This window comes from Sander lucioperca, chromosome 6 (assembly GCF_008315115.2).
Source record: "Sander lucioperca isolate FBNREF2018 chromosome 6, SLUC_FBN_1.2, whole genome shotgun sequence".
Classification (NCBI taxonomy): Eukaryota; Metazoa; Chordata; class Actinopteri; order Perciformes; family Percidae; genus Sander; species Sander lucioperca.
The window spans coordinates 33,775,397-33,798,273 of NC_050178.1; the positions used below are offsets into that span (position 1 = coordinate 33,775,397).

General features: G+C 40.6%; 4 protein-coding genes across 16 annotated transcripts in view; 2 read left to right on the forward strand and 2 right to left on the reverse strand.

The window, feature by feature from the left end:
* Positions 1 to 2,193, reverse strand: part of LOC116067612 (calmodulin-binding transcription activator 1-like) — a 57,566-nt gene extending 55,373 nt beyond the window's left edge. For 4 of the 9 annotated variants that reach the window (XR_004897547.1, XM_036001859.1, XM_036001857.1 and 1 more), the window contains exon 1: positions 1,908 to 2,032. Coding sequence is in view for 8 of the 9 variants with exons in the window: in XM_036001859.1 (XP_035857752.1) it covers positions 1,908 to 1,968 (61 nt within the window). In the remaining variant the exon portion in view is untranslated. Of the gene's footprint in view, positions 1 to 1,907 lie in introns of all 9 variants that reach the window. The other 5 variants (XM_036001858.1, XM_036001861.1, XM_036001864.1 and 2 more) reach the window with 3 other exon arrangements.
* Positions 1,720 to 10,174, forward strand: LOC116067609 (dnaJ homolog subfamily C member 11-like). The gene is made up of 16 exons (XM_031324076.2): positions 1,720 to 1,863; positions 2,681 to 2,810; positions 3,006 to 3,079; positions 3,179 to 3,280; positions 3,505 to 3,633; positions 3,749 to 3,871; positions 4,024 to 4,097; positions 4,207 to 4,396; positions 4,496 to 4,581; positions 5,135 to 5,251; positions 5,354 to 5,509; positions 6,303 to 6,372; positions 6,539 to 6,596; positions 7,291 to 7,433; positions 7,530 to 7,659; positions 7,766 to 10,174. The coding sequence occupies exons 1-16, from the start codon at positions 1,735 to 1,737 to the stop codon at positions 7,789 to 7,791; spliced, it is 1,737 nt and encodes a 578-aa protein (XP_031179936.1). The 5' UTR covers positions 1,720 to 1,734; the 3' UTR covers positions 7,792 to 10,174.
* Positions 10,175 to 12,275: 2,101 nt separating this feature from the next.
* phf13 (PHD finger protein 13) lies at positions 12,276 to 17,939 on the reverse strand. The gene is made up of 5 exons (XM_031324099.2): positions 17,487 to 17,939; positions 16,532 to 16,630; positions 13,238 to 13,414; positions 12,727 to 13,147; positions 12,276 to 12,646 (listed from the first exon to the last, which is right to left on the reverse strand). Exons 1-5 carry the CDS (start codon positions 17,529 to 17,531, stop codon positions 12,414 to 12,416), a joined length of 975 nt encoding a protein of 324 aa, XP_031179959.1. The 5' UTR covers positions 17,532 to 17,939; the 3' UTR covers positions 12,276 to 12,413.
* Positions 17,940 to 18,579: 640 nt separating this feature from the next.
* Positions 18,580 to 22,604, forward strand: LOC116067634. Of its 5 annotated transcripts, none has more exons than XM_031324123.2 (5): positions 18,581 to 18,906; positions 19,248 to 19,634; positions 19,758 to 19,804; positions 20,679 to 20,731; positions 20,825 to 22,604. In XM_031324123.2, the coding sequence occupies exons 1-5, from the start codon at positions 18,729 to 18,731 to the stop codon at positions 21,786 to 21,788; spliced, it is 1,629 nt and encodes a 542-aa protein (XP_031179983.1). In that variant the 5' UTR covers positions 18,581 to 18,728; the 3' UTR covers positions 21,789 to 22,604. The 5 variants fall into 5 exon arrangements, with proteins under 5 accessions (XP_031179968.1, XP_031179983.1, XP_031179964.1 ...); XM_031324114.2 differs by having other exon boundaries at positions 18,582 to 18,906; positions 19,248 to 19,562; positions 19,677 to 19,804; XM_031324108.2 differs by having other exon boundaries at positions 18,580 to 18,906; positions 19,248 to 19,804; positions 20,688 to 20,731.
* Positions 22,605 to 22,877: the final 273 nt, after the last annotated feature.

Sequence of the window (22,877 nt, forward strand, 5' to 3'; positions counted from 1 at the left end):
GCGGCAAAGATCATAAGTCTTTATCTGGTTTGAGGTTGAGGTAAAAAAAAAATATTTGCACATGTTAAACAAATTATGATAAATATATAATGTATACAAAAGTCTGTATAAAAACTATATATTTTTGTTCTCGCTTAAACTTGTAGGTAGGCTACTTAGTAGGCCAAACCTCCGGGACCTTTTAACCTGGGACCCTTGCTGTCATCAAGTCAGCTGCTAGCTGCTATCATCCTCGTTTTTCCTGCCGCCACGGCATCACTATTTTATGAACGAAACATGGCGGAGAAACGTAAAAGTGCTGATAACTGCTCTGTATCAAAAAAGAAAGTAAGGGAAAGTTACCTAACTTCGGTTTCGGAGGGGGGGCTCAGCTTTTCTTAGACACAAGTAGGGGGGGGGGCGCCAAGGAAAAAAGGTTGGGAACCTTACGGTATCACTTTGCTGAGGAAGAGATCAGAAGAGTCAATAAAGAATAGTCTGATAATGAAACGGATGTCTTTAGTGCAGTGTCATTTCTAGCTCTTAAACTGCGGAGGAACTGCGTGTCATCCATAACAAAACATTCAGATGTTGTATTTATAGGCTTAACAGAGATGTGTGATATCAGTATTTAGGACAGGCAGGAAAACGAAAGCAATACTTGGAGCAGACTAAATCAGGGGATGTTTATAAACAAATGTCAAACACACTGAGTAAGAAATAAAGATTTCATCAACCTATTAGTTGAGATGGAGATAATATTACAATGGTGATTTTTGTCACCTTTTAAATAAATCATGAAAGAATGAATAACATTTGGAACAGTCTGAATGAAATGGTGGCTTTCTGTGACAACAACGATCCCCAAGAGTTTAGCTGAGGGAGTAAAAATGTAGACTACAATTATACATGATATGACCTAAAACTGACACACATAAGCCACCACCCCCCACCCCCTCCCCAAATGCAGCCAGATTCTCACCTTCACTGCCTTAGCAACCATAAGCGCACATCAGATGAACACAAACATAAACACGCACGCACGCACGCACGTACGCATTTCATCCCCAAAAATAGGATGAGCTTCTAAAATGATTATAGTATTCCTATAGATTAAGCTATGCCTATCAGTATCTGTAGCCTATTTAAAATTAACTCCACCATGACTGGCAACAACATAAAAATGCTGCTTACATGTTGATGCATCAGTAATAACAATCCAATAACATGATGTATAAAGTGGTAAAAGAAGTTGTCAGATCATTTACTAAATAGGCTACTGAAATACAAAAACAGTTTTAAAGAGAAATAGAATAATCTATTCCAAGTAAAAGTCCTGCATTCAACATGTTGAAGTACAGGCCTAGTAGCTATGATAAGCAGAATGTATCGCTCCTGTCAGTATGATCATTTATTGTGTTTCTGATCATTAGTGAACATAGGAGCAGTATTTTAAAGCTGTATAGCTGTACAGCATACTGTTTGGGAGTGTAACCCATAATTCTAAAAACTAATATTTTTTGATTGTTAAATCTTTATCTTTATCTGCCGATGCCAAATGTTTTCAATGAGAAATAAAGGGAAGTAACGCTAGTTTACTCACTGACAAATACAATACCTTCTATAAAGAAAAAGACACTTTACAATCCCTTTCTTCTTGTATGGAGTTATGACATCTTTTTGGCGCTAAACTCAAACCCAAATACAACCAGCAGAGGGCGGCAGAGCAACTTCCGCTTCCCATACGGCTGACCAATGAGCTTCCAGAACACTGGAGTGGTGGGCGGGACCGTACCAAACGCAAACATGGCGGCGTCCTTAGACGATGATGATTTTGAGTTTGATAACCAGGATTACTACTCTCTGCTCAACGTCAGGAAAGAGGTACCGTTCATTTAGTTTTACAATGACGCCGAATGGTGACGGACCTTTTGACGTGAATGTCGGGTAGATTTCCATTGAGAAACTGGTCTGCAGTCGGTGCATCATCCTCCAGTTGAATGACGGTCTTCTTCATCAGCACGATCATCCGAGACCGGTGTTGATGCCTCAGAGGCATGAAAAGCATGATATTTCAGCATCTACTTTACTTGATTGGAGGCAGTGTTTGCACTTTGAAGTGGGTGTTTGCAAAAACTAATGTCTGCATTGATAAGCACCTTCTCAAATATCAGTTCTCAATAAACTAGGGAGCCTGAGAGGCCTGGACCTATGTTTGGACGTGATAAGAACTGGAAAACGTTAGCTAACATTAAGTAGTTACTTTGGCAGACACCCTAGCCTAAGAGGAAGTTGTCACACTTTTAAGTCTTTGTTTAATGTCAGTGGACTGTTTTTTTTACGGTCTATAAAAATAGGATGCTTTAATGCAACAGTGTTGTGTCAGCACCGGGAATGAATTATTGATTAATAAGCCAAGTGATTGAAAATAAATCTGCAACGATTTTGTTTATAAGTTATTTTCAAGCAAACATTCAACACATTTGCTGGTTCCATCCTCTAAAATGTGAAGATCTCCTACTTTAGTGTGTCTTATATAATAGTACATTAAACTGAACTGTTTGGATAAAAAAAATAGCAATTTTACAGATGAAACGGTTAATCGAAGAATCAACAAAATAGTTGGTAGATTAATCAATAATAAAAAGAATTGTTGGTTGCAGCCCTATATGAGTGAGACATGCCCTCTCTCTTGTCACAGGCTACATTGGAGGAGCTAAAGGCGTCATATCGGAGGCTGTGCATGCTCTACCATCCTGACAAACATCGAGACCCAGAGCTGAAGAGCCAGGCAGAGCAGCTTTTCAACCAGGTACACCAGGCATATGAAGGTAAGGACGTATACACAAGTTGGAATTTAAACCATTTAGTTTACATTTTTATTGCCATTCTTATTGAAAAAAATACAGATGAAATTAAACTGGGCATGGAAACAGACAAAATGTCATTCAAAGCACAAAGAAAATCAAGACAACAACACTAAACACCTACATAAACTGAACTGTAATTTCCCTGTTCCCCCTCAGTGCTGAGTGATGCTCACTCCAGAGCCATCTATGACATCTTTGGGAAGAAAGGGTTGGAGGTGGAAGGCTGGGAGGTATGTATTCTGTTTTTTTTGTGGTTTTGCTGCTCTATAATACATACTTGACATTAACATATCTTTATTACCATACCTTATGGTGATGATGCTGTGTAGGTGGTGGAGAGGAAGAGAACTCCGGCAGAGATTCGAGAGGAGTACGAAAGGCTGCAGAGAGAAAGAGAAGAGAGGAGACTGCAGCAAAGAACTAACCCTAAGGTTTTCTCAGTCACAACTGCACCGCATTCATCTGTCAACTTCACTACTTGTACTGTATTTCTTGTGTGGGCCGCTACTTTTATGCAGATATTACTGAATACATTGTGTAACACAACTCAAATTTGACTGTGGGTTTCCACATTCATTTCATTATGTCCCTCACCCTTTTCCTTCTTTCTTAATTAATTCTGTCAAACTCTTCCCTTCACTCCCTCATTATTTAGGGCACCATCAGCGTGGGTGTAGATGCAACAGACCTGTTTGACCGCTATGATGAGGACTTTGAAGAAATGCCAGGAGGAGGATTTCCTCATATTGAAATCAACAAGATGCACATTTCCCAGTCTATAGAGGTAAAACAAAACACACACTGACTTAGCATTTTCTTACCTAAGTGACCCTTACCTAAGCCAGGGTCACTGTATAATTCTCTGTTTTATCAGGCACAACTTTCCTGTCTTTCTTAAGGCTCCTTTGACAAACTCTGACACGGCAGTGCTGTCTGGTTCGCTCTCTACACACAATGGGAATGGAGGGGGCAACATTAACATGACCGTACGAAGGGTTACGTCAGCCAAGGGCTGGGGAGAGGTACACACACACACACACACACACACACACACACACACACACACACAAACTACAAAGTGCATGTGTTAAATGTTAGAATAGGATTGTTTTAGTAATTTTGGCACAGACTTGCCCGTCTACCAATAAATGTTTCTGTGCATTCGGATTTGCAGTTGGAGTTGGGTGCAGGAGACATACTTGGACCTCTGATTGGGTTAAAGGTGTTTCGCAACCTCACTTCACGTTGGTAAGGCCTGATTGTTTGATATAAGGGACTCTAATACAAACTGTATTGACATATGAACAGCATTGTCGCTCTCTTTAATGTTCTCTCTTTTTGTCTCTTCTCTGTCCAGTTTCTTGACAGCCCAGTGTGGTTTACAGTTCTCACCTCGAGGTCTGCGGCCAAGCTGTTCTCTGATGACAGCACGCCACCTGGACCAGAACACCATGGGCTATCTGCAGTGGCGCTGGGGCCCCAACAGCGCCATGACCACCAGCCTGGTCCGAGACACAAAGAGCAGCCACTTTACTCTGGCTCTGCAGGTACACACAAATGCAAGAGACACATGATATTTGCTGTTTTTTCACTGTATATACTATATGCATCCTGTATTACTTCTCTCCCAACTCCACCCCTTCCAGCTGGGTGTGCCTCACTCCTACCTGATGATGAGCTACCAGTACAAGTTCCAGGATGAGGACCAGACCAAAGTGAAAGGCTCTGTGAAGTACGTCTGTCTGCGTATCCTGTCTCAAAGGACTTATTTTCTGTAAATGAGCTGGTTTAACGGACAGGCGGTGTGCAAAAACATAGCAATGCAAAAAAATAATAATCTATTGATTAGCAGATGGTTTGTCCTTGTCAAAGCAACTTAACGCCAGCCGAAAACATTGCTTTTCTGCCTGGTATTAAATTATTCCTTGTGTGTGTGAAGTGTCTAGAAGGATTTAAAGTGTTTTTTAATTACATTGTCTTGTTCTTGCAAGAACATTGTGAAATTATTGTGGTATAAGCTTTTCATGAAAAAAGTATTTCATAATTACAAGAAAGCAGTTTGTCTTTTCAAATCCTAGTAATGTCAGGATCAAAAATATGTTTTGTGATCATTAGTGAAGGAACATGAGAACTTTTAGCAGCGTGTTATCTACGATTATCAAAGGAAATATAACAATTGATGACAATTGTTTTTTAGAAGTTGTAAAAAGAAAACCAGAGAGTACTGGTTGTACTGTGCTTAACTCTAATGGTCTCTGTTCATTTTTGTGTGCCTCCCTTTCCAGGACAGGCTGGTTTGGTACTGTGGTGGAATATGGAGCAGAGAGGAAGATCAGTCGACACAGTGTCTTGTCAGCCACTGTCAGCATCGGGGTCCCTCAGGGAGTCACACTCAAGATCAAGTACTGGCCAACCCAAAATATGATCTCATTCTCTCGTGGATCCTTATCTACCTGTATCGTTATCTAATGTGTGTGCATGTTTGTCCTGGTGTTTCCGTGCAGGTTGGCGCGTGCCAGTCAGACGTACCTGTTTCCTGTCCACCTAACAGATCAGCTGCTGCCCAGTGCTGTCTTCTACGCCACTGTGGGACCCCTGCTGGTCTACATGGCCATCCACAGACTGATCGTCATCCCATATACACAAGCACAGAAAGAGCAGTCAGTACATCTCCTGTCCTCATAACCTCTGACACTCAATCAGCATCTCACATTGCCAGAATTTGACAGTGAATGGATCTGCTAACCTTTTATCATATCTTTATTTGTTAACCTGTGAACTACTCCTTAAGCTTTGCTTTTTTGTAACATACACTACCGGTCAAAAGTTCTTAGAAATTTCCATTCCACTCCATTACAGACAGAATACCAGCTGAGATCAGTTTTTTTAATCAGGGCAGCAGTTTTCAGATTACATTATGTGCTTACATAATTGCAAAAGGGTTGTCGACTGTTGTAGAAAGAAGTGGCTGATCTTTAATGCAATATCTACATTGCCCATTGTCAGCAACCATTCATCCAATGTTCCAAAGGCACATTCTGTTTACTAATCTGATATCATTTTAAAAGGCTAACTGAGAAAACATTGGAGAACCCTTTTGCAATTATGTAAGCCCGTAATGTAATCTGAAAACTGCTGCCCTGGTTAAAAAACAATGCAACTGATCTCAGCTGGTATTCTGTCTATAATGGAGTGAAATGGAAATTTATTAGTGACCCCAAACTTTTGACCGGTAGTGTGTATATATATTTTTGCATGTATGAGGGATAGTTTGATTATGAAACGTCATGTCCATCAGCTGAAGGGAACTACACAGCCCTGAGTTAAGCAGAAATGCAACATTTTGATTATGGGCGTTGTTAATACTACTGGGGGTTTCTGTCACACTGTCATAGAGAGCCTCCACAGTGAATCCCAGTGGGTGATTGTCGATGTCTGCTTTGTGCTTCTCAGAGATCTGGAGCTGCAGAGGAAGAGCTCGGCCACAGACATCGCCAAGAAGAAGCACGAGGCAGAGTCTGCTGTGAGTACTCAACACTCGCATGCAAACACAGTTATTTGTTGTGTGTGGGGGGGATCATTGATCATTGTTTTGAGGTTCAGATCGCCCTGATCTCGTCCTCTCTCCTTAGTCTATTCTATTTTGTTCTTCTCCTCCTCCTCTTCTTTCTCCCTGGGCTCCTCTGCAGGTTCTGCTGATGCAGGAGTCTGTGAGGAGAATCAAAGAAGCGGAAGAATCCAAGATGGGTGAGGAAACACACACACACACACACACACACACACACATACACATACACACAGACGCTACACCGTGGTGAGAAACCTTTTTTTAATTTGCAGCCAAAACTTGGTAAAAGTCAAACACTTTTTTTCATGGTTGCATTAACTCCGTGATACATGTAGCTCCCGGACTGTGTTTTTCTAAGTGTGACTTTCCTCATCTACTGCTGTGAAGCAAGTGATGAAGATGTAGCCCATCCATGCTGCAGTTTTAACCTTGTAAGTCTGTGCACAGAACACCAAAGTGTGGTGTAAATCAAGACTATAAATCCAGTGTGCTAATGGATTTCCTGTTATATTTGTGTTGAGGGTGTATGTAATTATTTGAAGTGTCACTCTATGGGATGTGTTCACAGCACTTTCTAGATGCTCTGTCCAAGAAGTAGAGGTATAAATTGTTAGCAGTAATGATATCAAGCTAACATAGTAGCAGGACTGCTGTTGCCATATCACAGCTTGACGTAGCTGACATATGTTCTGTGTTTGCACAGCTGTAGATGGAATTTACACAATAACACTTAATAGTTGTGCACTCCTCGTCATATCCTGTGCATCATTCCAGTCTGTCTGTACTGCTCTCTGTTTTAAACTGAGCATCATAATTCATATACTGTATATACACACCTAAGTAAAGCACTACGCACTGTATGTTACTGTCCAGGTCTGATCATCCTGAATGCCTGGTATGGAAAGTTTGTGTCAGACACCAGCCAGAAACAGGAGAAAGCAAAGGTCATCGATGTTACTGTGCCTCTGCAGTGCCTGGTCAAGGACTCCAAACTCATCCTCACCGAGGCCTCTAAGGTTTGTGCGTGTGTATGTGTGTTTTAAATGTCAGTTTGTCCATTTGTTAATCCACAAATCTGTATGCATGCATATGAATTGCTTCTCTGTGTGCAGGCAGGGTTGCCGGGCTTCTACGACCCCTGTGTAGGAGAGGAGAAGAGTCTCAAATTACTGTACCAGTTCAGAGGTGTCATGCACCAAGTCATCTCTGCAGACACTGAGTCGCTACGGATACCCAAGCAATGTCAGTATGCAGCCACTTTACCCAGAAGACCCAGTTTTCTTATAATATAGCTGCACACTACTACAGTATATGCATGCGTCCAACTTCTATTTCTTTTCTTTTTCAGCTCACAGAATTGAGTCTGAGTCCTAGGAACCCACCACTGTTGTGGACACCAGAGGACAAAATGCAAACAAAACAGACCTTGTGTAAACAGAAGAACCCAAGAATGAAGGGGACACAACAATGAGTCTGTTTCTCTCCTCTGGTCCTCTTTAACATGGTATTAGTGAATCTGTTTATCGAGTCCCTCCGCTCCTCCTCCTCCTGTGGCCCGTCTCCGAGGTTCAGCAGAATACAGGAGTCAGCTCAGAGTTTCTACAAGATGTTACCGTTTGTGTCTCTAGTCTGCTACACCTGACAGAGTTGCTCAAATATCTGCGTGCTGCAGGAGATCAGACACTGGCCCTGAACATAGTTTTATATATGCACTACACAGAGGGGACTGATGGTCACTGCGGACGTGGTGACCATTCCCCTCAATGATGAGCTAAAAGTGCACAAACATTTATAGATGTAAAATGACAGCACAGCTTATATACTTGACATTTGATAACGTCAAGTATATAAGCTGTGCTGTAATTTGACCCCATATCATTGTCGTCTTTGTCGTGTATGTGTTATCACCCTGGTAGGTTTGAATCTAATAATGTATGTTATAACATTACAACAGTCATTTCACTAACTCGTGCAAACATTTAGAGTAACACTATGCAGGATCATGTCTCAGTGACCCTGAGGCTGGACTGAGGGTTGATTGCGTAACTCATGTTATCGTTTACTTGTTGAAATGTCCCATCCTAATTTATTATGCCTTTTAGTGACATGTCTGCTGCTCAGGTGTAAACTGGTGCTCAAAACTTGTATCTGTGAGGGTTGGGATATGGAAGTTGGAGGAAGGATTGTACAGAGAGGGAAAGTGCTAGAGATGCCCATTGATGGTAATCATCAAACCAAGGAGAGAAAGGCTTGAATTCTCCAAACATTTTTTTTACATTACATTGCAGAAGTTTCACTTCGATTTGATTTGCGTCAGTTTTTATTGATTGTTGCTGTGCAGTTGCAGCCCAAACAGAATCCCTTACAATGCTTTTTAATAAGTGAAGGTTATAGTTTGTACTTCACTGGTGTACATCCAGCCCTAAGCCCCTGATAACAGTTACTACGAGTATGGATTTGTAATAAACTAGCAAAAATGGAGATGTGAATAACGGTTTCCTGGTTGTGATGCGACCAGTAGAGGGCGTAGGTCAACACTTTACCTCACAAAGGTTGTGTTGCTGCTAATACTGTCACTGTGACAGACAAAAAAATGTGTGACTGGAGCTGACCTGAGCCACACTGAAACCATTCTACTGATTAGGGCACATTTACACGGCTGCATTTATTTGTTTGACTTTGTTCAGTTTGTACACCAGTCCTGTGCCATATATTTTAATTTGTCCTCTGTCCCTCTTTTTTTTTAAATTTCAATATAGGATTAATCTGCTAATGTCAATTCTTATATATGGTATATGATGTTAAAACCATGCGTGTCACTTGGCTGTCATTGAGGTGATAATCCACACAATAACTAATATGTCTGTAGCTATTTTCTTATCAGTGGTGAGGTTGACATGGGGAAATCTAATGTGCTATGATGCACTTTCTGTTCAGATACAGACGTGTTGTTGCACAGTAGTCCCAAAGTTTTAATATTAAATGCACATTTAATTAAATTCACATTACAACTACAAACTCCTGTTTGCGGATTGACACTAACTACAAAGGGAAATGCGAAAAGAGCGAGTTTGTTAAGTATTCTTAATTTTGTTGGGAGACCATGTCGTGGGCTATGGGGAATCCCTGAAAACACTATCAAAACAGTTACTGTAGGATACAGATGGTATTTTATTGAATACAAGGGAATATTTTGCACAAAATGTATAGTATTTAAACCATAAAGCATATTGAAAGTGGTGCTGAAGCCTCTAATTTAAGCTGCACAGTTTTACCGAACTCCAGGGTATACATCTAAGAAGTTACGACTAGTCTGGTTGACTTTATGTAGTGCCCTTCATTGATATTTTTTTTTTTCCATTGCTGTGATTGACCTGCAAGACCTAAAGGAGTGGATAGGCTCAAAACAGAACAGTAAGCATTGAGATTGATATGTTTTGGTATTTAGTTGGAAGGAAGTCCGTCTCTACAGGGAGATGCAAAACGGTCTTGTGTTGGGGTCACTATTACAGCAGCCATTTTGCACTGATTCTGTTTGTAGTATATGTATTCTCTTGTTTGTTTAAAGTGTGCTGTGAAGTACTTTGACAGGTCAGCTGGTCACCACTGCTCTAGAGGCCAGCAGAAAACTGCTCCCTGCTGTTACACTCCATCCCATCATCAAAACTGACCTACACTGGTATGTGAATAGACTGTATGGTTGAGGAGCCTGTGTTCTCTCTGTCCTGTTAAGACTACAATAAATATGAAACCATCAGAGTCTTGTTTGATTTCAAGAGCACTGTAGATGTACCATCCTCTTAAAAAACAAAAAAAAACAAGGCATGTGATATGATTGGAAAAGGCAACAAGTTAAAATGGTAACTCTTTATTTACAATAGTTTACAATAGTTTCACAGAAACAGTTTGCACCACAGTACAGACAACGCTTTCTCAATAAGGGGATAGGATTATCCAAGATCAGAATAAACGAGCATTGTTAACATTAATTACACTGATGTCTTAAAGACGCAGATTAAAATTAGAAATTTGTGCCTGAAGAAGTCTCTTCAGGTTCTCAAGACATGAACGTCCTGAGAAACCAAAAATGATTTTAGGTCTTGAAACGTCCTAAAAACACCACAAACGGATGTTTTTTTTTTAAAGATCTGTCAATTGCTGGGTAAGAACTAGTTAACCAACATTTGTAAATATGAAGATGAGTGCAGAGATGAGCTTAACCACTTTAAACTAAGTTTTCTTCTTTACATACCAAACATTCATTGTGTGTGTTAGTCATTCCCTAGGGAAGTCGTTGATTCTGCATTGTAAAATCCCATCCTTGACTAAGATAAAGGTTCTGAGTCTAAAATCTGTCACAACAGTATGGCTTTTATATAATCAGAAACAGCAGATGGCACATGAATACCAATGCTTAAAATCAAATTTCCAGCAAGTTTTGAGGAAAACGCTCCCTACAAAAACAACCCGCTGCATATGGTGAACGAATACTGCTGTGAAAACATTAGTGAGAGGTGATAAGAGACAGAGATCCGTTCTTCTGATCTGACCCTTCAGAGACACACAAAACAAACTGACCCTGCCCATGGTACTTTGCAGATATCCATTTTCTCCATCTTACAAAAGGCCTAAAAACCATGAAGCTTAGTTGAGCCGTAACCAGGACATGCTTTGCCTGCATCCTCACACAGTTTCAACCATTCAAACAAACAAACAAACAAACTCGCATGCATAATTTCAAATGGACTCTTGACAGAATCTTTCTAACACTATTCCAGTAAAGATAGCTGATACTTAAACAGGACGGCCATATGAGTTCCCTTCTGTGAATATACTTGTCTCTGAAAACTCTGTCACGAGCATGGAACGGTTGAAGACAAAGGTGAATTTAAATAACGGTTTGGCAAATAAAAAGGTATTTAATAACAATACCTCTGTTTAATCCGGTCATAAAATGCAGCAAAAACACTGACCAGAGGCAACAGAAAACACCTTTACTGAAAACTCTTTGTCATTGGAATCTCGTCTGTTATCTGGCTTTTTCAAACTGTGAAATAATAGTTATTTATTACGAAGAAAGAAAACTCACCAGAAAGAAAATTCTGGTGAAATAAGAACACTGTTTCAAAATTTTTGAAAAGCTAATAGTACGAAAGCTTCGTGTGTGGCCAAGTAACATCTTGATTTAGAGGAGTAGCCGAGGCTGGAAGACAGTTTGTGAAGTAGAAGGGAGAGGAACAAGCGCTTGGTTCAGTTGTACGGGTGTCAAGCCTCAATGATACTCTTTCACAATGTCTTAAATAACAAAACAGAACAAACACATGAAGCAGATGCAGTCTCTTGTCTATTATCTTACATCTTTGTTCTATTGGATTATACCTCAGTTTAATACTATAGCACCATCTGAAGCAATTAACGCAAGACTTAACTTGTTTTCTCATTTTTAACGGTTCATTGTGTAACATTAATAGAGGCATCTAAAAGAAATCAAATCCAGTTTAATCAGAAAGACGTACCTGTCTATGTCAGAACAGTCATGTGGATTCTTTTTAACAAAAGTGAGAAAAGTGCAAACCGTCTTTCCCACAAATCCCAGCATGCACCATAGTGGGTGGCAGTTGTGAGGGTATTCTCTCTATATGGCAGTTCAAAAGGTTTCCAGTGTTCATGAGACACCAAGTCACAACGGTAGAGGTTTGCTGCTATGCTAATGTCATCTACAAACAGACATCCATTCAGTGATTGCCTTACGCACAGGGTCTGTAGGGAAGCAGGAACAAACCTTAGTAAATCTAAAATAGCACTCAAACTGTTTTCAAATGGGATAAGGGCTTGGGATAGGTCCATCAAAGTGTTTATAGAAAATGTGGGTTCATGGCTGACCATGAAGGACAGAGACCGAAGGGTGCAAGACCTGAATTGGAGGAAGGGACAGTCCAGCAAGTGGAGGGGAAGCAGGAGTGGAAAGGGGTCAGAGTTCAGGGTTCGGCCTGGGGTCAGTCAAGCAGATGCTTGCGTGGGCCTATGCGCGAGCGGTGGGAGCGGCGGGCGTCTGCGGTTCCGCGGGACTCTCGGCAGCTCTGGCACACATATGTCTCTGGCACATGGCTCTTGCGGATCTTAGCACACGACAGATGGATCCAGGTGTTACACTGGTTACACTCGATCATGGCCCGGCCCGCAAAAGGCTTCATGCAGAAACACGTCACCAGGTCCCACGAGTCGTCATCTGAAAAGACAGGAGAGTTAAGCTCGGTCACTTTGTAAAACTTGTCACAATGCAATATATGTACCAATAGAAAACCTTACCGGAGTCTACCATGATGTCCTCATCCTCGCCTGATCCATCTTCGTCTCTGAACACCACCTGTTTCCCCTGGCGGAACACTGTTCTGTTTCCTGAAAGGCCCTCCACCTTCTGTACCTTTACCATCCCTTCTTCAAGGTCTTGACCATCCCAGTTTCGACGCTCTTCCTTGGGCTCCTCCTTGCAGGGGGCTGGGTTAGGCAGGTGCTGGGGGTGGAGGGGAATGCAGAAATCATCTTCAGGCTCTTCTTTGATCGTTCGGCCACCAAAGGAGATGGGGTGCTGCAGCTCTGGAACCGTTGAGTGGGCCTGCTGAACCCGGCTTTCCTCACCAACTGAATGCTCCCTCTCCTTTCTCCTTTTCTTCTTCTTCAGCTTGTCACCTTTCCTGCGGTCATCTGGGTGCAGGTTGGTGATTGTGTACTGCAAAATAGAAAAAAAAAAAGAAGCATGCATGTTAAAAGGGATGAAGGTGAACATATAAGGCTAATGATGTGACGTCATCCAACTCACATCTTTCGCGTGACTGGACAGCGTGGCTCCTGGCTGTGGACGTTTCCTGCTCCTGTCCTGGGGGACCTTGGGAGGGCGCTGTGGGCAAGGGGTTGGGGGTCCCGGAGTCCAGCCATCACTGTCAGCGGTGCTGCCTGTACTGTTGGGAGGACTGGAACTACTGCGCAGTGGAGAGTCCTGCAACATGGGAGAACATAGGGTAAGTGAGTGCAAACTCAGATCCGGGGATAAAGCTGGTGATTAAAGGGATGGTTCAGAGTAATTTCACCCTAGGGTCCTTTGCACCATGACCTCGAGCCAAACAACCCCCCAGAAGTTTTTTTTCTTGGTTGAACATTGGGCGAGTTTGCACTATCAGCCGAATGGCTTAGTGCAGGTGCTAATGGATCCAAAAGGTGTATCTCGTAAATTACCCCACTAATAATAATAATAATAATAATAATACATTTTATTTGGCGGACGCCTTTCTAGATACACAAGGACATCTTACATGTTTAAGAGGGCATAAAAGAAGACAATACAATAGGATACATGTAGCTTCATAGAAATACATTTAACAAAATAGACATTTGAAAAGTGCTTAAAAAAACAGTAACAAAAAAAAAAATTGTGTCTAGGGTTTCTATGGCGATGCAGTACTACGAAGACTTAAAGATTAAAAGCTTTCTTAAAGAGGTAGGTCTTTAACATTTTTTTCAAATGAGTTGACTGTGTCTGCCTGTCGATGCCCGGAATGGTACCAAACTTCTACAGTAGTACAAAAAGGGTTCTGTACTCATAAAAACGGGGCATTGGGACGTTTGTCAGTACACCAGGAGTTTATTTAAATAACACTTGCCTGATGGCTTTGGTCTCTACTACAAGCAGCCGGCGATGAGACGGCAGTAAAACGAGTGCTTAGGGACCGTCTATAAACTACAACACCGAAAAGAGAGACAACAATATTTATCAATTTAATGATTAAATAAGGTGTCTCCAAACTTACCTCAATTATAACTTGTCTCCTGCTAGTTGTACTTCAGCACTTACTTTAAAAAAAAATAAGTTAAAGTATTACATATTTTTGTTGTATCTCTTTTCGGTGTTGTAGTTTGTAGACTTTGGATCCATTAGCGCCTGCACTAAGCCATTCGGCTGATAGCGCTAACCCGCCCAATGTTAGACCAAGGGAAAAAAAGCTTCTGGGGGGGCGTTTGGCTCGAGGTCATGGTGCAAAGCACCCTAGGGTGAAATTACTCCAAACCATCCCTTTAACAGATCCATCCACTCAACAATAAGATCAATGCCAATACCAATAAATGCATTGCATTTGTACCAAGAATTAGAGTGTGTGTGTGTGTGTGTGTGTGTGTGTGTGTGTGTGTGTGTGTGGTTTCTGCAGTGGAATGGCTTCAATGACCAAAAATGCTTGTCTTCTACTGTGAACATTTACTGTTCAATATGTTGCAGTTTTACAAAACAAGAACGTGGACAAACTTAAGCATGACGGACATGTTTGCATCTAGCGTCTCATGTTCATCCAGTACACAAGCTAGCAAAAGTACACAACAGACAACTTCTGTGTAGGCTACTTCAAAATAAAAGCACTTCCGGTGATGGTTCGTAGTAAAACTAAATTACTGTTAAACAAATAAGGTTGTGTACCTTTTTTTTCACTGTAAATCAAGTACTGTAAATAATGTAAATAGTGAGTTTTAACCACACTACAATTTAACATTTCCTTTAGACTGTTTTAAACTAAACAATAACTGCTTATTCAAGTGCCTTAAACAAACATTTCACAACAGCTTCAGATCATGAAGATTTGGCTGTCTTTGGTTATAAATTCCATTTCCATTGTCTAACAATGCAGCAGCGTTGGTGTTATTAATCGGTTTCAAAAAGTGTCCAGTAATCAGACTGCAGGCAAAGCTAAAGTACATTTTAATGACAGCTTGAATGTTGGGCTGCATTATGCATCATATTACATTTTTCCATGTACAATTGAGATCTCTATGACCTCTCATTCTGACGTGACAACAATTGAGCTGTATTTGCAGTAGCAAGGATATCTGGCGCATAAAACCATCACCGAGTATCAACAAATGACAGGACAGTCTTGCACGACATGATGAAAACACAGCCAGAGGGGACGGAAATGAAAACAAATCTAGCACGTGTCAAAGGGGAATAGAAGTGCAACACAGTGACAGAAAAACCTTTAAAGTAAAAAAAACACAACTGAAACAAAATGAGTCAGAATCTAGAAATCTCTGCCGCTGATGATGAGGAAGAGGAAGTAAATTTGTCCAACATCAGTTCGAACACAATAAATTGCACACATACTGAAATAAGGGGGTCACACTTTGTTGCATGTTTTAATGACTAAGCTTTCTATACAACAGATGGGCTCAGGTAAGGCATTGACAAACGGAACTGTACTGTAGATGACAGATCACAGACCGATCCAGCAAACTAAACAGGAGGCCATGAAGCTATGTGTTAACACCAATAACAGTCACAACCGAAATTGTGCGTACAACAAAAAAGTACTCTTGCCATGTGAATGGCAAGGAAAAGGTTAGTTCTTTGCAGAGGGCATGCTGAAACTCAAATAAACTCTTAAAGACCGAAAAACTACAGAGACAAAAGAAGCAGTTCCTGATAATGTCATTATCTGGCTATCTACCTCTCTGTCCCCAAACAGAAGATGCAATTCAATGGGCAAAAGAGAACTCAACGTCCCATATCCAATTTACAGAGTCGACACAATTCAAGATTAAATAAAAGATATGCGCCTTACTTGTTAAGACAGTATGCAAACAGTTTCACAACACCACCTTTCCAGACAATGACATCCACCAACACAAAGTCTAGACTGCTCAATGTCAATCAAAACAGATTTTACTGGAAATGATTACATACATATACATTCAGATCCTTTGTAAATGTATTGTCTTCATCAAATTACCACAGATATTTTTATGTCATTGAACGCATTGTGGGTATGTATGCCCCCCCCCTTGAGGAATTTTAGAATTGTGTTATCCACTGTAGGTGTATTTTGAATTTAAATTATGTTTTTGGAAAGGATTTTCTACTACTACCACCAGGATATTTTCCTAGCTGTTTATTTGACTTTGTTTACATGAAACATGCTGTAACTCAATACAACAGTCCTCAGAGGTAAATGAAGCATTTCATGAAAATGTAGCTGAATAAAACGAGTGCATTTAAAAATATAACTTTTAATGTAAATGCAGTGCATGTAACGTTACTGTGTAGCTACAGGCACAAACTGCCTAATTTACTCACCTCTTGGGGGTATGGGATGTAACCGGCATAGGCCAAGACGAAAGTGCAAAACTTGTTAAAATCCTCTACTGTCCTCCTCCGGTATGGCGGACTGAAACCCTGAAACACAGGAGCATTCGCATTAAACGTAACACATCCCGACATGGCGCTGACATTAGCGACAAGTGTTTGGCACACTACCATAACGTTACTCTGCAAACTGACAATCAGCGTCGGCTCGATGCGACGTAACAGTTAACAAAACTGAACAAAAACTAAAAAAATACATGTTGACAAACATATGCAGAAGGTGAATTAATCGCATGGACACCATGTCTTTCTGGACTCATCCGTGAAACCTCCTACCAACCCCCACAAACAACCAACTATAAACGACAGCTAATATTCGCTAGGTCGGCTAGCAATAGACAGCAAATAAGTAACTAACGTTAATGCTAAGAAGCTAGCTGCTGGCTAGTATCGGTGGAGTTTAACTAGCAAAACAAAACTATGAAGTAATTAATACATTCGAGTTAAAGACTGTCGATGAGTCACAGAGAGTCATAAAAGCATCAGTGTTATCCACGATAAAAGCATATGGTGTGAATACGATGCCAACGTTAATGTTAGCATGCATCGCAATGATGAGGTTTTCTTTTCGATGAATCGTTAAGCTAGCTTTAGCGTGAACAACCTTACAAAGTACCATCTGAAGTAACGTTAATTACTTAGCTATTCTTTAACACAAAGTTGACAGTTTGAACTAAGCTTGTCTGAATGCTTAGCGTGTGTAATTTATTTAGTTTCTGGACAAACAGCTAACATTATGACAACATTAGCGCAGTAAGCTAACGCTAACTAACCAGCAGCTGCTAACGTTACAGTGTGGTGACAACCTCGATCAAGTTGACATTTGCTAACGTCGTTAGCCATGTCTGCAGACTACTCACTGTAAAACAGTTGACGTTACTCTTACCTCCGACTGAAATGCATTGGATGTCGATGGGTTTATGTCACCCATCTTTACCAAGTACCTGGCCACCTGGCTTTGTGTCGATAACTTGACAGACTAGAGCAACTGGCTACTCGACGCGCCGTAAACACTGAGGTTAAACTTACCTAGCTTTTGCTTGCTAGATACCTTGCGTTATAGCTAGCTATCTAAGGTAACTTAACGTTATGCAAAAACTCGAAGCAACAGTGTTTACTCAGTTTGCCATCATCACCAACGATAACGTTGGACTAGTGCGGGCAGGAACCAACTAATCGGCTCAAAGTTGTAAAACGTGTCTCCCGTGAATAGTAAACGTTACTATTGTATTTACACCGAGCTGTCCGGTAATGTCTTCTGTTGACTGGTGGGGGAGCGGTTCACTGTCAGAAGCTGCCTGCCCCCCCACCCTCTTCTTTTTCTCCTTCTTCTTCTTCATAGTTATGGTAGCTAGTGAAACTAAATGGTGCATTACCGCCCTCTTTTGGTGTGTTGCGTGTGTCGTGGTTATCCCCTCCAACTCTAGGAATGACTATATCAGATGATAGTGACTTCTTCCTAAGACCTTATCTCTTTAATCCACTGTCATGCCAACATAATCAAACATAAAACATGTTTGTTTGTATAAAACGACAAGTTGTCAGTAATTATGTTCCCAATATGGAAATAAAACTATTGACAAATGCGATATTTGTAATGCATTGGTAAAACAACTGTACTAATACATTTCTCTCAATTGGTTTCTTAAATAAATATATATATATATATATATATATATATATATATATATATATATATATATATATATATATATATATATATATATATATATATATATATATATATATATGTGTGACAGCGTTATACTGTTCCTGTTTACCGAAAATGATTAGCGCTGGTCAGTGGGTACTTAGCTTAAAGAAACAATTCAAAAGGGGTACATTATTGAAAAAAGTTTGAGAACCACTACCCTACAGGTTGTCTCATTGGAACTACAGCCGTGCGAGCTGTAGTTCCAATGAGACAACCTGTAGGGGGACCGACGAGGGAAACGTTACATAGTATGCCTTTAATGCCAAACGTTTTTAAAGAAGAAGCCTTTTCCCAACGGAAGTCTTTTTTCATGTTCCGGTTGATTTTAGTTTTTGGAGGTTCCGCGCGCTTCTTTCGCATTCCTCAAACTCAAAATATTTGAATCTAACGCCAATTAGTACATACGCGTTCAAGATGTCGAACACCAAACTACAGAGTCTTCGGGGCTTTTTAACTGAACGATTTACTACCGTGGCTGTGGAGATATTTGAAGAGATTGAAACTATTGTAGAGGCGTACTACGAGGAAAACAAACGCCTGCGGAATGTACTGCACATGGTCCTCAACCCCGAGATAAAGTTACCGAGGATAGGTTTGTCACTTTAGATACTCTCTCAACTGAATAACGTGAGATACTACAATGTCGCCTGCTTTGTTGAAGTAGGTTGCAGCAGTGTGTCTTTGCATAAGTTTGAAAATGAGCTAACTTAGCTTATGTTGCTATAGCAATATAGCATAGCATATGTTCATATATTTATATGTTGTATTTTATGACTAGTCTCGCACCTGAGTGCAATAAAAGATATCGGTATGATCAAACAAGGTTGTCTCTATTTTTGTAGTTTGTCCTACAACTTTGTTTTCTGGTGTGTAAAAAGAAATATAGATTCAAGGGGCCACTACTGTGGCTGGTTTTCTTTTTCCCCACAATAGATGTTAGCAGCCAAAACACTGGAGCAACAACAGATGTCAGAGAGCAGCCCCCTGACCTCAACACTAGGGCGGACCTGGAAATATCAGAGCCGTTGGCTAAAAAACCCAAAGAAGAGGAAATTGAATATGACATAAGTTGGGAATCGGAGCAACAGCATGGGCTGGGGGAAGCTGAACACTTTATTGCCCCAGATTGTGTGAAAAATGACCCAGAAGAAGAAGATGCAAGAATGCTCTGCTTCGCCGACTCATTCAACATAAAAGTAGTTGAGTGCAACCCCCAATCTTCTTCAGGCACTCTCTCAGCTGATGAAGATTCTGCATCGGACTCAGAGAGACTCACAGCTTTCCCACAGCTATCCAGGAGCGAAGAAAGCTCAAGTGGAAGTCAGGAACCTCAAAAAAATGATATACTCTCCGCTGATGAAGATGAGGACTGTTCTGCATCGGACTCAGAGAGACTCACAGATTTCCCACAGCTATCCAGGAGCCAAGAAAGCTCAACTGAAAGTCGGGAACCTCAAACACATGATATAAAGTCAGGGAAAAGCTTAACGGTAAGCTTGTTTCAATGCCCTACACCCCATAGATTTGACTGTGACAGGCGGGAGAAGCTTTGTTATGTATTCAAAAAGCCATGGCTTACATCCGTGTGGGTCAGCAGTCAGTCATCAAATACCGCCACATCCTTGATTTTAGAGCACTTTGTCATTGCATTTATTAACTGTTGAGCCTGCTGGGGCAGATCAATTTTTTTTTTTTTAGATGAAAGCAAAATGATGTAGTCCTTAATCTTTTATCAGAAACACAATTACAATGCTGCCCCTGACCGGCTTAGGTACAGAGCGAAGGTTTGCCTTAACTATTTGGTTCATGTTAGTGCTGAAATGATTAAGCAACTCATTGATCAGTCGATGCCTAAAAAGTATTAATTTCCAATTTGATCAGTTAATTATGTACTTTTCAAGCACATAGATACAGCATATTTGCTGCTAACAACCACTGCTTGTTTCCTGTTTCTATTACTATACATTTAGTGGGGTTTTAAGTTGACGTTTTCAGTGTTCTATAATATAGCTTCCAGAGATCACTCTTAAACCCCACAGTTCATCAATTAGCCTAACGCTTGTCTTACATTTAGCAAATTCAATTTTTGCAGTTTGCATAAGCAGTTCTTAAACCAGGAAATCAGGATTTGCCTCTTCACTGAAACTAACTCAGGATAACTTGAGTTTTTTTTTTTTTTTTTCAAACTATTCCCTTGTTTCAGTGTTTGCATTAAACCAACCAAACTCTTACCTAATCAAATGAGACTGCCACAAAAAGATGGATAGAGTTTCTAGGCCTGAATATGTCCTTGTTTACATTGAAAGCCTGGTTTATTTTTAACAGTTGATGCATAAAATAATGAGTTTTTCTTTTCTTGCTAACAAATGGAAGAAGCCAAAGCGGTCCCTGCAGAAAACCATGCTAGAATTACCAAGGTAAGAATGGAGACTCTAAATGACAGCAATTTTATTTGTTATTGTTTTATTTGTATTATTATATAGCTAATGGTGTTAACCTATTTCATACAGGATGGTGCCCCAACAATGTTTCATTCCTGCCCCAACTGACTGCCAGTCCTTTTTGGCAAGGCTCACAGAAGCCTTCAAGGACTTTCCAGAGGACAAGAAGCCTCTGATAACCAAAATGGGCCTCACAGAGAATGTGGAATTAGTGGACTGTGCTTTTGGCAAAGTACCTAAAGGTTCCCCCCTGTCCTACCAGTGCCCTGTGCCATCAGGTCAGGATTACAAGACTCATGACAATGCTCCCCATCGACCGCTGCTTCCCCTGAGTTATCACAAACTGGAGCTAATGTTGCCTTCTCCTAGCCTCAATGCCAAAGAGGCTGAACATATGGAAGTCATGGAAATCACCTGGGAGGCAGCACGCAGTCTGGAGCACTCCACGCGTGGAAGCGAGGAAGCGGTAGAGGAGCTGCGCAAGCTGCGCTTGACCAGTCATTTTAGGGATATCTGCAAACTTAAACCAGGACGGAGCAATGCGAAGCGCCTGATATTCAAGATGCAGAAAGGTTTGTCCAGGTGCAAGACGGCACAGATAGAAAAGCAAATGAAGGCTGAGGCACTTCGGGAATATTGTAACCATTTGTGTGTCAACTGGTCCCCCTGCGGTTTAGTGGTGCATCCAAATGCTCCATGGCTGGGGGCGCTGCCTGACGGGTTGGTGTACGACCCCAAGGAGAAACCTAGTTTTGGGCTGGTGCATGTCAAATGCACCAGGTTTCGGAGCTTCATCGAGTGTGGGTTCCTGTTCTGCCAGGATGGAGTCTTGCAACTGAAGAAGAGCCACTCGCACTATTGGCACATCCAAGGAGAGATGATGGTGACGGGCATGGAGTGGTGTGATCTCTTGGTGTTCTCCAAAGATGACATACTGGTTCAACGCATTTACAGAGACTCGGTTATCATCAATGTCATGAAGAAGAAGTTGGATAATTTCTTCTTCCAATTCTACCTGCCATGTCTGCTTTAAGTGAGCTCACAGCTTGAGCATCAGCACACTGCTGTCATACACACTTGCTGTTCCCCTCAGGTCCTTAGTTGTGAGTTTTAACAGATTGTAAACCACTTGAATGTGATCTTTTCTGACCATTAATGTTCTGTTCTTGTTATATATATTTGTTATTAGTTTTATTCAGTCTAGTCATGAAGTTTTTGATTTTGGTCAAAGCCATGGATACATTTTTTTATCTTTTGTATTTTCTTTTATTTTGAAATGACACATACCGTATGCAATTCGAGTTTATATTTTCCATGTTTACCTCTCTTGCTACTCTCCAAAGGTGCCCTGTTCTAGGGCTGCACCTACTGTAAAGATTATTTTTTTTACTATTGCTTTTATTATGTTTATCTGCTGATCATTTACTTGATTATTATATTAATCATTTAGTCCACAAAAGGTCAGAAAATAGTGAAACATATTTACCTCAGTTTTCCAGAGCCCAAGCTCACATGGATTTATGTCTGATGGTGTTCCGTTTAATATCCTACAAGACTTAGAAAACCAGCAAATATAAACCTTTGAGAAGCGGGAACAAGGGGATATTTGGCATTTTTTTTTCTTCCAAAAAATTACATAAATGGTTGGTTGATTACTAAAATTGTTGCCGATTTAATGTTTTTTTTTTTGTATTTTATTTTTTATTGTCAATTTGACAACTAAGCGTTTTTTCATGTTGGTAGAAGCATTAAAGGTTCAAATGTTGGCACATATGGGGAATTTCAAGATACTACCAAGCACAATAAATGGTAAATGTTACTGCAGTTTATAAACAGAACATGACTTCAAGCTGAATATTTGAATGTCGGCTCTTCTAACTTCTACAACTTACACTGTTCATACACAATTTACTGCAACTGCTTCAAGTGCCTACACTTCAATACTGCAACAACACTGCAATCAACTGTAACAGACATCAGTCTAAGTTATTTACTTGAATGGGCACTAAATATTTCAGGGAAATGTATTCCATCATCTGACATTTCAACTCCTTTCAGCACTTTCACTTCAGCTGACGCTTCCCTCAGAGCTTTATCTTCTTCGTCTTTCCTTTTAACCTCT